General features: G+C 40.8%; 1 protein-coding gene across 3 annotated transcripts in view; it reads right to left on the bottom strand.

Moving 5' to 3' along the window:
- kat6b (K(lysine) acetyltransferase 6B) overlaps positions 1-13,662 on the bottom strand; it is a 95,909-nt gene that overhangs the window by 31,586 nt on the left and 50,661 nt on the right. For all 3 annotated transcript variants that reach the window (XM_055150580.1, XM_055150581.1, XM_020929438.2), the window contains exons 5-7: positions 11,858-11,939; positions 8,711-8,840; positions 6,163-7,073 (exon numbers count right to left, since the gene is read on the bottom strand). In XM_055150580.1, the coding sequence (XP_055006555.1) occupies positions 6,163-7,073; positions 8,711-8,840; positions 11,858-11,939 (1,123 nt within the window). The remainder of the gene's footprint in view (positions 1-6,162; positions 7,074-8,710; positions 8,841-11,857; positions 11,940-13,662) is intronic.

Below are 13,662 nucleotides of genomic sequence, written 5' to 3'. Positions count from 1 at the left end.
ACCTCTATTCAATAACATTATGAATTCACTCCACACAATGCAAAGAGAGTAAGAGGCAACATCTCAGCGGACTTTGGTAATGTCTCCTCTTTGCGTGTTTATGTGAAAATCCCAATCGTAATGAACAGAGACTAAAGTGGTCTAATTGTGTAACTGTTTTGAAGCTCTTAGTCATCCAGAGAGACGGTTTTCAGAAGCAGAGGCAGAGCTACAGAAGCAGGAAGTGAAAGATCTCAGAGCAGCAGGCAGTAATTTAAGTACACACATTCATGCCTGGTCTATTTTCAGCCGGGGTGAGAGAAAAACTAAAGCACAATCTGTCATCGACTTGAGTACTTTTAGTTCAAGATGGAATTACTTGGAGCATTGTGTAGTTATTTGTCCACTATTACAGTACTACAAGCCCTATAGCTATTACAAAGTACTACTAATACTGCAATTAAAACTGTTCACTATGGTAAAAAATTGATGCTACTGTTTAGAGTTGTCAAAATAAATCAGCAGTGTTGGGAAGGTTACTTTTAAAATGTATTCCCCTACATATTACAGTTTACATACCCCAAAATGTAGTTTGTAACATAATCCATGAAGTTACTTAAAGTGAGTAATGTAATCTGAATACTTTGGATTACTTGATATTGTCATGCTTTTTAAAACTACATGAATGTAGCAACCACATCCTGAAAATTCTTGTTTGTTCTCTTCAAATTGTCTGTTGAGCCCAAGTCTCCATGAATAAGCAACTGTTTGCTGTAGAGAAGCAAAGACCAGGAAATCTTAACATAAGATTTTTTTGTTTTGTCTGCTAAAAGAGAATAAAAAGCCCAGTCTTGACTTAAGCATATACAAAATATTATTGATAAAGAAATTATTTCTACATGAGATCACTGCTGCCTTAAATTATGTCAACCTACTGTTAGGTGTCATATTTTTTAGACCTGGTTTAGTCCTGATTTAGTCCTAGTTTTAGCCCTAGTTTAGTCTTAGTTTTGTCCTGCTTTAGTCCTGCTTTTAGACCTGGTTTAAGTCCTGATTTAGTCCTAGTTTTAGCCCTAGTTTAGTCTTAATTTTGTCCTGCTTTAGTCCTGCTTTTAGTCCTGGTTTAGTCCTGGTTTAGTCCTGGTTTTAGTCCTGGTTTTAGTCCTGGTTTTAGTCCTAGTTTAGTCCTGGTTTTAGCCCTGGTTTTAGTCCTGGTTTAGCCCAAAATGTGAAAACAGGAAAATACGTGTAATCCATTAATTTCAACAAAGTAACTGTAATCCGATTATTACTCACTGAAACAGTAACTGTAACCGGATACAGTTACTCATAATTTGTACTCTGATTACGTAACTCTGGTACATGTAATCTGTTACTCCCCAACACTGTAAATCAGATACTAATTGATATTAAAACTGAGTAAAGTCAGTAGAAAAATCACATAATTGGACCTTTCCTGAACAGATTTGATTTTTGTCAGAGTTAGTACAAGACCATATGTTAACAAAAAAAGTTATTTTGGGTTGAAAATGTCTGTTCTTGCTTTTAAAATTATCATTATCACTGAGAAAAGAAACAGAAGAAAGAAATTACTGCTAATATTTCAGTGAGAACTATAGTTTAACTGTGCTTCTACACTTCTGCCAGAGGTGGGACCAAGTTTGTTGTTTTCCAAGTCTCAAGTAAGTCCCAAGGCCGAGTCAAGTCCCAAGTCAAATACAGGCAAGTCCAAGTCGAGTCTCGAGTCACTGCCCCATAAGTCCAAGTCAAGTCCAAGTGCTTTGAGCGTCAAGTCATTTCAAGTCTTTAAGTCTTAAGTACCAAATATTGCTTTGGTTTTTGTAATTTTATGATTTTTAAACTATAAATACTCATATATAAATTTACTATGATTTTTAAGTACAATTTAGAGTATGTAACTGTTGTAGAAATTTGTTTTTTTTTGTGTTGTTGTTTTTAAATGTCTTGACAAGATCTTCGGGTGAATCATTACGGTCAGAACAGACAGAATTTAGATTTAAAAGTGCTTCTCAAGTCTTCTCAAGTCACTGGCCTCAAGTCCGAGTCAAGTCCAAAGTCACTGACCTTCAAGTCCAAGTCGAGTCCCAAGTCTTAGTCCATTTTTATCAAGTCAAGTCTCAAGTCCTAAAAATAGTGACTCAATTCTAGCTCAAGTCCAAGTCACGACTCGCAAGTCCCCACCTCTGTCTTCTACTGACTGTACAGGCTCTACTACAACTTTTACTACTATTTCTAAACTGCTACTGTCATAACTTTAATTAATTTGTAGAAATATAGCCTTATTATAGAGCCCTGATATATTAGGGTTCAATAATCACTGCATAAAGCCACATTTTAATACTTTAATGCAATAGTGGCATTCACAAAATAGATTACACTGCTCTAAAAACAGGGTTGTGGGTGTCTAAAAATATTTTCGATGTAGATTATCTTTCCTTATTATAGTGTAATTATGCAGAGCAGTAAAAAGTATAGCTAATAAATACAGAAAAACCTTCCTAAACAATTCAGTAAACAATCACACTGCATCTATAGTCAGTGCTGGGAAGGTGACTTTAAAAATGTATTCCCCTACAGATTACAGATTACATACACCAGAAGGTAGTTTGTAACGTAATCCATTAAAGTTACTTAAAGTGAGCAAGGTAATCTGAATACTTTGGATTACTTGATATTGTCCTGGTTTTAGTCCTGGATTTAGTCTTGGTTTAGTCCTGTTTTTTTGTCTTGGTTTAGTCCTGGTTTTAGTTTTTAGTCCTGTTTTAGTCCTGGTTTTAGTCCTGTTTTAGTCCTGGTTTTAGTCCTGGTTTTAGTCCTGGTTTTAGTCCTGGTTTTAGACCTGGTTTTTAGACCTGGTTTTAGACCTGGTTTTAGACCTGGTTTTAGACCTGATTTTAGTCCTGGATTTTAGTCCTGATTTTAGTCCTGATTTTAGTCCTGGTTTTAGTTTATTTTAGTCCTGAAGGTTTAGTCCTGGTTTAGTCCTGGTTTAGTCCTGGTTTAGTCCTGGTTTAGTCCTGGTTTAGTCCTGGTTTAGCCCAAAATATGAAAACAGGAAAATATCGCTGTGTAATCCATTTATTTCAACAAAGTAACTGTAATCCGATTACCACTCACTGAAACAGTAACTGTAACTGAATACAGTTACTCATAATTTGTACTCTGATTACGTAACTCCGGTACATGTAATCTGTTACTCCCCAACACTGTCTATAGCGCACTATTACATGTTACTATGTTATACACTAAAGCAACTGCCCCAAAAACTATTACTTTTAAACTTTGTATATAGTAATTTTACGTGTATTTATATGAAACGGCCTAGTATCCTTTTATTTCCACCTCATATTGTGTCTGAGACTCGTCTGAAGCTGCTGTTGTGTCTTTATGTGGCTGGAGTCGACGGGTGGAGACAGTGGCTGAGTCTTCGGTGCAGTGGGAGTGTTGTGGAGTGTCGTGGAGTGTCGTGGAGTGTCGTGGAGTGTCGTGGAGTGTCGTGGAGTGTCGTGGAGTGTCGTGGAGTGTCGTGGAGTGTCGTGGAGTGATGTGGAGTGTCGTGGAGTGTCGTGGAGTGTCGTGGAGTGTCGTGGAGTGTCGTGGAGTGGATGTGGAGTGATGTGGAGTGTCGTGGAAGTGTCGTGGAGTGTCGTGGAGTGTCGTGGAGTGATGTGGAGTGATGTGGAGTGTCGTGGAGTGTCGTGGAGTGTCGTGGAGTGTCGTGGAGTGATGTGGAGTGTCGTGGAGTGTCGTGGAGTGTCGTGGAGTGTCGTGGAGTGTCGTGGAGTGTCGTGGAGTGATGTGGAGTGTTGTGGAGTGTCGTGGAGTGTCGTGGAGTGTCGTGGAGTGTCGTGGAGTGTCGTGGAGTGTCGTGGAGTGTGTGGAGTGTCGTGGAGTGTCGTGGAGTGTCGTGGAGTGTCGTGGAGTGTCGTGGAGTGTCGTGGAGTGTTGTGGAGTGTCGTGGAGTGTTGTGGAGTGATGAAGCGTTGAGGAGAGGGGACAGAGGGGGAGGGGAGGGTGGAGAATGCTGTCCCACCCACAAGCAGGGTCAAAGGTCAAGGAGAGGGCAAGGGGAGGGGCCAAAGACAGGAACCAAGTGGACCCAGGAACCACAGAGGCCAGTCAAGGTCACTAGATATATACATTACATAATATTGATATTTGATCGTACAACGTTTGAACCAATACTTTTGTCACATATATTACATTATACCAACTATTACTACTACTACTACTACTACTACTACCAGCTACCTACTACTACCACTACCATTAACTACCTATTACTATTACTACACTACTACCAGCTACCTACTTCTACTAACTACCTACTACTACCACCACCACTACTACTACAACTACTACTACTACTACTACTACTACCTACTACTACTACTACTACTACTACTACTACTAACTACCTACTACTACTACTACTACTACTACTACTACTACTACCAGCTACCTACTACAACTACTACTACACTACTACTACCTACCTTCCTACCTATTACTACTACAACTACCAGCTACCTACTACTACTACTACTACTACTACTATTACTACCTACTTATTACTACTACAACTACCAGCTACCTACTACTACTACTACTACTACTACTACTACTACTACACTACTACTACTACTACTACTACTACTTACTACCTACTTATTACTACTACAACTACCAGCTACTACTACTACTACTACTATTACGACTAACTACCTATTACTACTACAACTACCAGCTACCTACTACTACTACTACTACTACTACTACTATTACTACTACCTACTTATTACTACTACAACTACCAGCTACTACTACTACTACTACTACTACTACTACTACTACTACTACTACTACTACTACTACTACTACTACTACTACTACTACTACTACCAGCTACCTACTACTACTACTACTACTACTGCCTAGATTGTTTAACTTACTACATTACCTCTTAATACATCTTAATACTCTCAATTTGTTTTTACCAGGGTTTAGAACATTATAAACCTGGATAAATGTTGTTTTTTAATTACAAATTTCATTGTTTTAATTATCTCTATAAATTGACAATTGCATAATTTTAAATGACTAAGAAATAGAGTTTTTAAGTCATTTTGGTTTAGAAAGATGCACTACCAAAAGCATCACTATAGCAACAAATTAAAGCTACAATTTGACAACCTCACATACGCTAATCACTATCTGTTACACAGTTTATAATGTCGTCCTGGGTCCAGAGTATTTCCCGTCTTTTGGAGCCACATGAGGAGGTTAGAGGGGCCATGCAGAGGGACAGAAGCCATCGAGCGGCGAAGGAATGCCAAAGCTACGTGAAAAGATCGCAGCCAAAAAGTCCAAACGCAACGAAACTGGGTTAGGAAACTAAATGAAGGATTAGTATAAACTGGGTTAGCTCTAGTCTACGAAGAAATCAACCAAAACAAAAGAAAAAGAAGCTTAAGAGGGCAGGCCTGTCACGATAATTACTACACCGACTTATGGATCAATAAATGAAGCTTTGTTTGGTATACATATTTAGTTAGGAAACTTAAAAGACTTAGAAAATGAAATTGAATCAGTTAGATATCTATGAGTTACTGTGCAAGTAAGTACTTAAAGGTGCATTACGTAACTTTTCTTGGGGCTGTTTTTGCCCATGAAGATGTTATTGTTTGTCTGCAAGGTCCCACAGTATGGCATTAAACTTATCTACCCTGCATTTTTTTTTAAATTACGTTTTTATTGGTCAAAAATACTCCAAAAAATCCTACATTCTTATTGGGAGTGGGCTTGCCTCTACGCAGATCTGACCTGTAACTTGAGCCTGGTGGTGTCCCCTGCTTGTTTCCATGGAGACAGACAAGTTAAATGCCATTCTATGAACATTCCAAGCAAAGCAATAACATCTCCACGGAGACAAGCAGACAAGAAAAGTGACGTAGTGCACCTTTATGTCTTTAATTCTTATTCCAGTTAAAGTTATATCAATATTTTACATTTAGAAAAGTGTTTACTGGTTTATTTTTTATTGTCAATGGCGTGAAATATCTTAAATAATATTGTTTAAAGTTATATTTTCAATTAATGTGTTATCGTGACAGGCCTATAAGAGGGTATAAGGACTCGCGGTGCAGGTAACTCCTTGCTTACCATGGTTATTCTCTGCTTTATCTTGTCCGTCTTTCAAGTCTGCCTTTCCTGGAGACAGCGCCCCCTTGTGTGGGCTCACCCTATAGCGCAGCCTGCCTAGAGTCCTGTGCTTTTTTAGGAAGGGGTTACGCTTGAAATGACTGACCATCTTAAATCCTCTGGGACATCCTGGCAGCCTGCTCTTGCTGTTGCTATTGCTATTGCTGTTACTGTTACTACAATCGGTCTTGGGGGGGCGCTGTGTCCCCGCTTTGGACTCGACTTGGGTTTTATGACGTCTGGGCGGAGCGTAGCAAGGAAGCCTCTTTTTCCGTGACTGTCCCTGAGTGGTAAATATGTGAGAGAGTCCGTCGAATAGGCCTTTAACGTGGCTGTTAGTGCACAAGCTAGTTAGGGAGGGCACGCTAGACTGACTGGAAGAACTCTGGGGGGAGTTAGCCGAAGTGGAGCTGTTTGAGACTTGCACGTTTGGGCTAAGACCTGGCAGCGAGGGGGGCGGGGCTGGAAGAAGAGCTGGCGGGGTAGTTTGGGTCGAATCTGGGGTCGGGGTGGCCGTTTCTGCGGACAGTTTTGGGGGCTGGTCGAGAGACACAGCTCGCGTGCGGCGTCCAATGGGGGAGGGGGTAAAAAATTTGGAAAGCCCGTCGATTAGCCCTTTGGTTTTCTTGTTTACGGTGAGTGCGGCTGAGGTGGAGGTGAGGGGGGGAGGGGTGGAGGAAGAGGAGGAGGAGGAGGAGGAGGAGGAGGAAGAGGAGGAGGTGATTTCGACTGCACAACGAGGCCCCCTGGTGTCCGTCACAGATGCAGCATGACCAGATGGATTTGTGGAACAGACGGAAATCTTTTGAGCCCTACCAGGTGCCCCCCGGCCCGCCAGTGCTGCCGAGCTGCTGCCACCGCCACTCACACACCTGCCACAACAGACACAAGACGAAGTTAGAAGAAGTTAGAGGAGAAGAGAGGGACACACAAGTTTAAGTACATCTCAAACTACGAAACTTATACTGGTACAACACATACAGACATATTTAAAGCCTTTCCTTATTTTAACAGAGCTAACAGTGCTAACAGAGCAATGGTCATGTGACCAGACCAGTCAGTCCCTATTTACCTGGAACAGTCCCAGTTTTGAGCCTTGTGTTTTCTGTCCCAGCAGATTTATTCAAACCCATTGATTTGCCCAAGTTTTACTACTACTACTACTACTACCATCTACTACCTACTACCTACTGCCTACTACTACTACCAGCTACTACTACTACTACTACTACTACTACTACACTACTACTACTACTACTACTACTACTACTACTACTACTACTACACTACTACTACTACTACTACTACTACTACTACTACTACTACTACTACTACTTACTACTACTACCTACTACTACTACTTTACTACTACTACTACTACTACTACTACTACTACTACTACTACAACTACTACTACTACTACCTACTACTACAGCTACACTACTACCTACTACTACTACTACTACTACTACTACACTACTACTACTACTACCTACTACTACAACTTCACACTACCTACTACTACAACTACAACTACTACTACTACACACTACGTACTACTACAACTACACTACTACTACTACTACTACTACAACTACAACTACTACTACTACTACTACTAACTACACTACTACTACTACTACAACTACAACTACTACTACTACTACACACTACGTACTACTACAGCTACAACTACCACTACTACTACTACTACTACTACTACTACTACAACTACTACTACTACTACTACTACAACTTCACACTACCTACTACGACAACTACAACTACCACTACTACTACCTACTACTACTACTACAACTACTACTACTACCTACTACTACAACTTCACACTACCTACTACTACAACTACAACTACTACTACTACACACTACGTACTACTACAACTACAACTACTACTACTACTACACTACCTACTACTACAACTTCACACTACCTACTACTACTACTACACACTACGTACTACTACAACTACAACTACTACTACTACACACTGCCTACTACTACAACTTCACACTACCTACTACAACAGCTACTACTACAACTTCACACTACCTACTACAACTTCACACTACCTACTACTACAACTTCAACTACAACTTCACACTACCTACTACTACAACTACTACTACTATTTTTACCACTACCTACTACTGCATACTACTACTACTTCCTCTGCTAATCAACTATTACTACTATAATACCTACTACTATTATTGCTACCAGCTACTTACTACTACCTACTACTACTACTACTATTACTACCACCTACTGCTACTACTTCTACCACTACTACTACTACTATTACCACTACTACTACTACTACTACCACCTGCTACCTAATACCTACTACCTACTACTACTATTATCTATGTTAATAATTTTACTCTTCCTTCCTCTGGAAATGCTACTTTATTTTGTTTTTCATGATTAACTTTAATCCATAATAATGACAGTAATAATGAAAGAGTGACGTGTTTGCGTGACTCACATTCTCTGTTTGAGTTTGTTCCGGGGCCGTCCGATGGGCTTTGCGTATCGTCTCTTGATCTGATGAGCTTTCTGCTGGAGCAGCTTCTTCCCGTTCTCTTTGGGCCTGCACACCTGGCACATCCAAGTACCTGGAGGACGTCCAAAAACACAGGGCACAGTCAAGAACAGGACACGAAGAGGAGGGGGGAAGGGAGAAGAGAGAGAGAGAGGGGAAAGAGTGGGGGGAGTACAGAGGGTGAGAGGAAGAGGAGTGAGATAGAGAGAGAGGAAGAGAAAATAGAGGGAGAGAAAGATAAGGAGAAGAGAGGGTGGGAAATGGGCAAGAGCAGGGGACAGAGTGGGAAAGCAAGAGAGAGAAAGAGAGAGAAGGAGGAAAGATGAGGAGGAGAAAGAGTTGGAAAATGGGTGAGAGCAGGGAACAGGGGGAGGGAAAGAGAGAGAGGAGAGAGAAAGAAAGGGGAAAGAGTGGAAGAGTAGAGGGGGGGAGTGTATGAGGAGAGAGAGAGACAGAGAGAGAGGTAGACAGAATAGAGAGGGAGAGAGAGGGAAAGAAAGATAAGGAGGAGGAAGGGTGGGAAATGGGCAAGAAAAGGGGGCCCGAGTGGGAAAGAGAGAGACAGTGGGAAAAGACAGATAAAACAGGGTGAGAGAGAGAAGGCGGAGAGAGAGAAAGCATGAGAAGGGAAGGAGAGAGAGAAAAAAGAAAGATAAGGAGGAGACAGGGTGGGAACTGGGCAAGAGCAGGGGACAGAGGCGAAAAGAGAGAGAGAAAACAGATGAAACAGGGTGAGATAGAAAAGGTGGAGAGAGAGAAAGCAAGAGAAGAGAGAGAGAGGGGGAGGTAAAGAGAGAGAGAAGGAAAAAGAGAGCGGGAATAGTGGTAGAAAGGGAAGATAGAGGAAGAGAGAAAGAGAACAAGAGGGGAAAGAATGGGGGAGTGCAGAAGGGGATTGTATGAGGAAAGAGAGAGAGAGACAGAGAGAGTGGTAGACAGAACAGAGAGAGAGAGAGAGAGAGAGAAAGAACGATATGGAGGAAAGAGGGTGGGACATGGGCAAGAGCAGGGGGCAGAGAGGAAAAGAAAGAGATAGAGAGAGAGAAGACGGAGAGAGAGAAAGCAAGAGAAGGGAGAGAGAGGGGGAGTTAAAGAGAGAGAGAAGGAAAAAAGAGAGGGAAAAGTGGTAGAATGCGAGGAAAGAGGGAGTGAGAAAGGAAACGAGATAGGAAGGAGGATGGTACGACAGAATTAGACAGGGTGGAAAGTGAGCGTAGAGAAGCAGCGAAAGAGCAGAGGAAGATGAAAGAGGGCGGGCTGAAGAGAGAGAGGAAGAAAGAGGGATAGAGAGAGTGAGAGAGTGAGAGAGAGGAGGCCCGTGTACATTCATTTGATACATCCCCCTTTAACTGTGGCACTGACCGCTCCACAATGACAATCAATTACGCCGCACAAAGTGAAAATCCATAAGAAAAACATGGGCTCGATGGACTTGTGTAGCGAAAGCAATGTGACTTTTATGAGTGTGTGTGTGCGAGTGTGTGTGTGTGTGTGTGTGTGAGCAGAGTAAACCCCCGAGTAAAGCTCCAGTGTGTAATCTACAGACAGTGAACCCCACAGGGACACAGCAGCATCAGATACACGGGGAAAGCTCCTATAATAAGCCTCAATAGATTTTACTGACAGCTACAAATGGGGGTTGGATTGGAATCAGCGAGAGAGAGAGAGAGAGAGAGAGAGAGAGAGAGAGAGAGGGAGAGAGAGAGAGAGAGAGAGAGAGAGGGGGAGGGAGGGGAGAGAGAGAGAGGGGGGGGGGGGGGGGGGGGGGGGGGGGGGGGGGGGAGAGAGAGAGAGGGGGGAGGGGGGGGGGGGGGGGGGGGTAATTGCAGCGATGGAAATGATACTCTGAACATGAATTTAGTTACAGAAAACTGATATAATATATTTTGTGACATATTTAATTAGGTCCATGGTCCAGAGTATGGCATTGGTTACTACTACTACTACTACTACTACTACTACCACCTACTACCTACCTACTACTACTACTACTACTACCTACCACACTACTACTACTACTATTACTACCACTACTACCTACTACAACTAGTACTACTACCAGCTGCCTACTACCACTACTATTACTACCTACCTACTACTACTACTACTACTACTACTACTACTACTACTACTACCACCAGCTACCCACTACTACCAGTACTACTACTACTACTATTACTAGAACTACTACTACTAACTACCTGCTACTACTACTACTACTACCACCACCACCACTACTACTACACTACTACTACTTACTACTACTACTACTACTACTACTACTACTACTACTACTACTACTACTACTACTACTACTACTACTACTACTAGTACCACCACCTACTACCTACTACTACCTACTGCCTACTATTACTACCACCACCTACTACCTACTACTACTATTTCCTAGTACTACTACTTCTACTTCCACTACCTGCTATTACTACCACCACATACCACCTATAACTACTACTACTACTACTACAACTACCTACTGCCTACTACTACTACCACCACCTAATACTTACTACTACTTACCTAGTACTACTACTACTACTACTACTACTGCTACCACCACCACCTACTACTACTACTACCTACTACCTACAACTACTACTACTACCACCACCTATTACTTTCTGTCTACTACTACACTACTACTACTACTACTACTACTACTACTACTCAAACCAATTTTCATATATATTCCACTGAGTCGTGTTCTTTAGTTTGACAGATCACTTATAGTTTATGCAAATTAGCCATGTGATTTTAAAAATAAAAAAGTCTCAAGCGTCGTCCGTTTGTTTCACTTAATGCACCTTATAATCCAGTGCACCTTATAGTCCGAAAAATACGGTCCATAACACATTTAGGAAGATATATATGATAGGATATTTTAAGGAAATAGCTCTTTTCAGTTATCTGCAGATACTTAAAGAATCGATATTGGAAGTAAATGTAATCTAATCACCACCACTTAAAGAATACTGTACCGGAATAGTTCCTAAAATGATTCTCTACATCCTGTTCCTCACAAATAACATTTTTTTTTTCACAGTATTTTGTTTGGATGACAGGGGCGCTCACCTTTTGGCATTCGAGAAAGAGGAGGGTCGCAGCACTCCATGTGGAACCCTCGGTCACACGAATCACAGAAAAGCATCTCGTCCTGAAATGATCAAAACAAACATCAACATAAGATAATAGAAATATAATGTACATAATAAAATGTCACTGTAGCTCAAAATAGTTCAAAGTTTACACAAAATGCAGTGAAAATATGCACTTATGTACGTTCCAGCAGACATGATAACATTAAACTTATATCAACTGTGAATTAAAACCCAAATTGTTTAACTTTGCAGAGCAAGACTGTTAGAATGTGCAGTTGTTTTTTACACATTAGTTATTTATAGTGTTTGTGGGATGGGGTCTTTCACATTTTATTCATAGAGTTTGATTCTTGTAACTAAATAATGTTGATTCTTATGACACTGACAGTAAATATTGAATCTTTGTCTTGAATCTATTAAACAACAGAGTATTAAAGGGCTTCAGCTTGTATTGATCAGCAGTGTGGACTCACTAAGAAGACACAAATAGTGTTGTTAAACTCGATTTTGATACTAACCAATACTACAATGATGATAAAAAACACTCTTTCTTTAGACAATAGAATGTGATTTTCAACATTAAATCATAGTACTTTCTTTTATATCACCATGTGGTCTTAGGTAGGTTAGGTTAGGTAGGTTCCATAGTGGTCCATGGGCATATTCTAGTCTATGTACTCTTATAAATGCTCAGTATTATTCTAAAACTATTCAGGAAAGGTTAATTTCTGCCCTGTGAATGTGATTTTTCTAGGATTGATACCTGCTCAACTGAGTGTCTTGATTTGATACTAGTTTTAGTATCAGTTAGTATCTGATTTTTGATATTTTGGACAACCCTAGTAGCTACACCATGTGCAGTTTTTAAATTCAGGTAGAGGATCAGAGTCTACCTCTATGGAGGTTTTATTGCTTTGTCTGGGATGTTTCACAGTATGGTATTAAAGGGACAGTCCTGAATTTTGGACGTAGGACCTCATTTCCTAGTGAGCCAAAGTGAGACATGTGGAGACACTTTTTTAAATATTCCATCCAGTCCTTGTATTTGCTGAGGTCGCTGGTGCTAGGTTAGTGCATGTCAATGGCCATAGTTATCCTGCCACTAAAAACAGTCTTACCCACTCCACAAAACACCCAAAACAAAACTATTATTACGCCAGACTGTTAATATAAATGTCTGTGTTGATAAAATAATGTTTGAAATAAAACTAACCTTGCACCGCATGAATCGTCGCATTTTGAGGGACTATTTTCTCATATATCAGTCCGCCGCTGCCAAACTTTCTATCAGGAAGTACAACTCGCTGCTGCTGCTCAGACATAAATCCTTCAAATGCAAGGTTGGTTTTACTTCTAAAATGATTCTATCAACACAGACATTTACAAGGACAGTCTGGTGTAATAATAGATTTGCTTCGGGTGTTTTGTGGAGTGGGTAAGACTGTTTTTAGTTCCAGGATAACTATGACCATTGACATGCACTAGCCTAGCACCAGCGACCTCTGCAAATACAAGGACTGGATGGAATATTTAAAAAAGTGTCTCCACACGTCTCCAACACTCTGGCTCACTAGGAAATGAGGTCCTACGCCCAAAATTCTGGACTTCGAGGCATTTTTGAGCCATAAAACCACCTGTAATTGAATAAATGTGAAGTAGAGCTGTTTAATGTCACACTGTGGGACATTCCAGGCAGAGTAGTTAGGCTGAAGGACTCCCATTCAAAAAGTTACACAGTGCACCTTTAAGTCTTTATCCACGCTTTATTGAGGCAGTGAG

This window comes from Boleophthalmus pectinirostris, unplaced genomic scaffold, assembly GCF_026225935.1.
Source record: "Boleophthalmus pectinirostris isolate CB_2022bp ecotype Guang Dong unplaced genomic scaffold, ASM2622593v1 HiC_scaffold_14, whole genome shotgun sequence".
Taxonomy (NCBI): Eukaryota; Metazoa; Chordata; class Actinopteri; order Gobiiformes; family Gobiidae; genus Boleophthalmus; species Boleophthalmus pectinirostris.
The sequence above is the reverse complement of the archived record's forward strand: the minus strand, read 5'-3'. Positions and strand labels throughout refer to the sequence as shown.